A 4,648-nucleotide genomic window follows, 5' to 3' on the forward strand; every position below is an offset into this window, starting at 1 on the left:
ACACAATATGAAAATCTGAAAATAAAACATAGCATCTGAAAAACTGTTGGTATTATGAACATTTTTGACAAATGTGTTTTTCTTTTTGAAATCACAAACATTTTTTTTAAATGCGAATCGAATTTTAGAATGTGAAATATTTTTTAAAAACACAAAATGAATTGAATTTGCGCCAAAAATAGAAAGCAGGAACATTTTTTAACTTCTGAACAATTTTAAAAATGTGCGAACATTTTGGAAACTGCACGAATTCTTGTTGTGTTGTAGTGGGCCGGCCCAAATTCTTGTGCGTGAGAGTAGCTGGTTATCCCGGCTAGGATTGTACTATTCCCAGTTTGCCAAACAGGTATAGGGTCCAAAATAGATCGGGATTGCAAGTTTAGAGTGCCAATTTTCGGGATTCAAAACTCGTGGTTTGATTTAGCTTTTGTCTATAACTTCAAGGTTTATTTTGGACTTTTCCCATTTTGAATAAACGAATCTACGTATGTTGCGACAAGTGACGCGATGCATGTGCGTCACTTGTCGCGACCTGAGAAAGTGAAGTGTTTTTTACAACGGGTATTTTAGGGAAACTGTAGAAGGTTCCCAAAACCAGAAACGTTTCAACACGTGGCCGGCCCAGGTAATCGTTACATCTTAGGTCTGTGCGCAGGGTCGGCATTTTGACCCAGCGTGCAAATTCCGCGACAAAAGGAGACGTCATACTGTGAGAAAAAAAAGACACCGTGCCATTTTCATGCAACGCATGCACCTGGCCCGATCGAACGCCTGGGACGAGACGCCCGTACATCACGGCACGCGGCCACCCGCGTGTCGTCACGTGCGCGTGGCATCGCCTTCGACATGTCATCGTCTCATGGCACCCGAGGCGCGTGCCGCCCACGCCCCGGCCATGGGCGCGCCCGCGGCGGCGCGAGCCCGGAGTATCCGCCCTAGTCCCCCACAAAACCGTTGCGCTGCGACTCTACGGCGGCGCCTAGCGACATGCTATATAAGTCGCGGTCGCGGCGAACCAGCGGTCCATCGACGAGTTGGATCTCAGGTGTTTCCAAACGGAGTACCATCGACCGAGCAAGCACCACGAGAAGACCTCGCGCCCTCCACTCCTCCACCTCCACCGCGCATTGGTGAGTCTTGTTCCTTAGATCGGAGTTCCAGGGGTTTCTCCTCCGGCCAGTGCCCTCGCTCGCTTATTTCTGACCTTTGTACGCGTCACACGGCCGGCCGGATTATAGGGCATCAATCGTCGATACTTCTCCTCCGGCGATCGTCGCACGGTTGAGTACTTCGGCCTCGTGCACTTGCCTCTCTGTTAGCGCGCTCCCCTGTTCCTCGAGAAGAGCCGCCGCCTATATCAGTCGAGTAGATGTAAGCTCCACGTACGGCACCATTATTCACCTCTACGCCGCCGCATTGCCGTCCGCTAGTTCAGACGCCACTGTGTTCTGGCTTGATGCCCGCCACTGCGTCGACCCTAGCGAGCTCTCTAACCCCCCACTGATCGGGCGTAGATTTTCCTCTTGTAAATTCAAGTCCTAGTATCATCGAGATTCAATCTAATCTACAAGGATTTTGAAGTACTCCTATTTCGTTTAATTCAATGCAATTTTGCAGCTAGAAAATGGAACACAACAGGGAGACACCGGCGGTCTCCGGCAAGGAAGAAGTCGACATCGAGGCCGTCGCTGGCCTGAGAAGGGATGATTGCGGTGTCAACTCGCAGGATCCTGCATGGAAACGGTTCCTGCGCCACATTGGACCAGGCTTCATGGTCTCCTTGGCCTACCTCGATCCGGGAAACTGTAATGCTCTCTTCTCCATTAGTCTCTCTCAATCACAATTCACAACACACATAGTATGATTCTAGTACATATCTGCTCACGCGTTCCAAACTGAAACAGTGGAAACGGATCTCCAAGCCGGCGCCAACCACAGATACGAGGTACGTGGTGACCATTTGTTCGTCTTGCATTGCGTTTTGCTCGCCGGTCAGTCACCGTAGAAACTAATTATTTTGCTTCCTTCCCTGTTTCCATCGCATGCAGCTCCTTTGGGTGATTCTTATCGGTCTGATCTTCGCGCTAATTATACAGTCGCTGTCAGCTAATCTTGGCGTGGTGACAGGTAAGTAAGACGCATGTATAGTATATGTGACACTCATTTTGTCATGCACATGATACACCAAACTAATTGGATTTGTGTCGACGGACATCAACTAAAACAGGGAGACACCTTGCCGAGCTGTGCAAGTCAGAGTATCCCGTATGGGTCAAGATCTGCTTATGGTTACTTGCAGAAGTGGCTGTGATTGCTGCAGACATCCCAGAAGGTTTGAACCGCTGCATTATATATACTCCAAAGTACAAATAAAAATTCTGGGTTTAGCTTGATGTTTAATTAACAGCAGTTTTACCTTTGTGATTTGCAGTGATAGGAACGGCCTTCGCCTTCAACCTCTTGTTCAACGTCCCGGTATGGATCGGAGTTCTCATTGCTGGCTCTAGTACGCTGCTTCTTCTCGGCCTTCAAAGATATGGGGTAACAAGCTACGATCACCCCTTAACTGAAATGAAATGATTTTCTGAACGCGCGTAGCAGTGAGCCCCATGATATATATGTTGTTCTTTTGTGTGGCCAGGTACGGAAGCTGGAGTTTTTGGTTGCGCTGCTGGTGTTCGTCATGGCGGCATGTTTCTTCGTGGAGATGAGCATCGTGAAGCCACCAGCAAAGGAGGTGATGAAGGGACTATTCATCCCCAGGCTCAACGGTTCCAGCGCCACCGCCGACGCCATTGCGCTCCTCGGGGCTCTTGTAATGCCGTAAGTCGTACAGAAATTAACTACCATTTGCCATATCTGTTTTTTTGTTGGCTGTTGCATTTTACATGTGAACATTAATTCACCGTAATGAATTTATTCCAGGCACAACCTATTCCTGCACTCTGCCCTGGTGCTGTCAAGGGACACACCCGCATCAGTAAGAGGAATGAACGACGCTTGCAGGTTCTTCCTCTTCGAGAGCGGCATTGCGCTGTTCGTGGCTCTTCTCGTCAACATCGCAATCATCTCTGTCTCTGGGACTGTCTGTAACGCGGGCAACCTATCCCTGGAAGACGCCGCCAAGTGCGGCGACCTCACACTGGACTCGTCTTCCTTCCTACTCAAGGTTCGTGAAATGTGTTGACCACTGACTTCGGTTTGTGAACTGTACATGATCGATGGTGATTTATGAAAGATTGATTGTTATTGTTGTTGTGTTCTAGAACGTGCTGGGCAGGTCGAGCGCGATCGTGTACGGTGTGGCGCTCCTGGCCTCTGGGCAGAGCTCGAGTATCACTGGCACCTACGCCGGGCAATATATCATGCAGGGGTTCTTGGACATCAAGATGAAGAAGTGGGTGCGGAACCTGATGACCCGCAGCATCGCCATCGTCCCCAGCTTGGTTGTCTCCATTATCGGAGGCCCCAGTGGTGCCGGTCGTCTCATTATCATTGCATCGGTAGGTACACTGTTTTCACCACAGCACAGAATAGCTAAACATCCTGAATACTGCATGATGCATTATGTATAATGGCCTTGGTTATCGTCCATCCAAGCAGATGATACTATCATTTGAGCTACCGTTCGCTCTCATCCCGCTTCTCAAGTTCAGCAGCAGCAGGAACAAGATGGGACAGTGCAACAACTCAATCTATGTAAGGAAGCACATGCACTACCGATCGATAAATTTCATTAACTGTTTATATTTTTGGCTGTGGAAGTGTGGAATTTGTTGGCTGAATCCATCCATGTACCTGTGTACACAGATTGTAGGGTTCTCATGGACGCTAGGATTCATTATCATCGGGATAAACGTCTACTTCCTCAGCTCGAAATTGATTGGCTGGATCCTCCACAACTCGCTGCCGACCTACGCAAACGTCCTCGTCGGCATCACCTTGTTCCCGCTGATGCTGCTCTACATTGCTGCTGTCGTCTACCTCACATTCAGGAAGGACACAGTCAAGTTCATGTCTCGCCGCGAGCTGCAGGACATTGATGACACTGAGAAAGCGAAGGTTGCCAACGAGGGTGGCATCGAGGACGACATAGTTGTACAATCAAAGTGATGCTTGTTTACCACCCTCATTAATCCTAGATAGAAATATTTTGTTAGCTAGGCATATTGATTGAATTGATTAGTTTTTTGTATATCTTGTTAGTGTGGTCTTCTGCTAATGATAAATAGGCTCTGCAAGCATGCACGGCTTTGCTGCAATTGTTGTGGTGATGTATTTTTTTCTCTTCTCTCAATGCCTTCTCTTTTTTTGACCGCAAACTGCAGGAGCTCTGCTTTTTTCAATTAAGAAGGGGGGGGGGGGGGGGGGGGGGGAGGGGTCTGTACAATGGGAAAAACGCGGTCATAAAAAAACATGAGGCAACCGAGCCCAATCTTTTCGCCCCTCTTTTGGCAAATTAATCGTTGGTATAAGAGCATGTCTAGTAGAACTCTCAAATCCTCACTAACGTTTTAAGGGTCCAAAAAATGGTTTTTTTATGCACTTTTACGGGTTGAAAAACAGGGGGCAAAGATTAGAACCCTCAAACCCAACCCTTATAACGGAATATTCCCCATGAACGACGTTGTCGTTGCGGGCATACCGT

At 48.2% G+C, this 4,648-nt stretch overlaps 1 protein-coding gene across 1 annotated transcript; it reads left to right on the forward strand.

Annotated features, from left to right (window-relative positions):
* Positions 1-873: 873 nt before the first annotated feature.
* Positions 874-4,283, forward strand: LOC123151258 (metal transporter Nramp1). Its single transcript, XM_044571000.1, has 11 exons — positions 874-1,130; positions 1,618-1,805; positions 1,905-1,945; positions 2,049-2,127; positions 2,228-2,332; positions 2,432-2,541; positions 2,642-2,823; positions 2,926-3,169; positions 3,267-3,503; positions 3,604-3,699; positions 3,811-4,283. The coding sequence occupies exons 2-11, from the start codon at positions 1,625-1,627 to the stop codon at positions 4,111-4,113; spliced, it is 1,578 nt and encodes a 525-aa protein (XP_044426935.1). The 5' UTR covers positions 874-1,130; positions 1,618-1,624; the 3' UTR covers positions 4,114-4,283.
* The last annotated feature ends 365 nt before the right edge of the window (positions 4,284-4,648 follow it).

Source organism: Triticum aestivum, chromosome 7A, assembly GCF_018294505.1.
Source record: "Triticum aestivum cultivar Chinese Spring chromosome 7A, IWGSC CS RefSeq v2.1, whole genome shotgun sequence".
NCBI classification, from domain to species: Eukaryota; Viridiplantae; Streptophyta; class Magnoliopsida; order Poales; family Poaceae; genus Triticum; species Triticum aestivum.

Bases quoted from the DNA above. Each gene is read 5' to 3' on its own strand.
- LOC123151258 (XM_044571000.1), top strand. From the start codon at position 1,625: ATGGAACACAACAGGGAGACACCGGCGGTCTCCGGCAAGGAAGAAGTC. The intron at 2,128-2,227 runs GTAAGTAAGACG...CAACTAAAACAG, and splicing joins TAATCTTGGCGTGGTGACAG to GGAGACACCTTGCCGAGCTG. The intron at 2,824-2,925 runs GTAAGTCGTACA...AATTTATTCCAG, and splicing joins CTCGGGGCTCTTGTAATGCC to GCACAACCTATTCCTGCACT.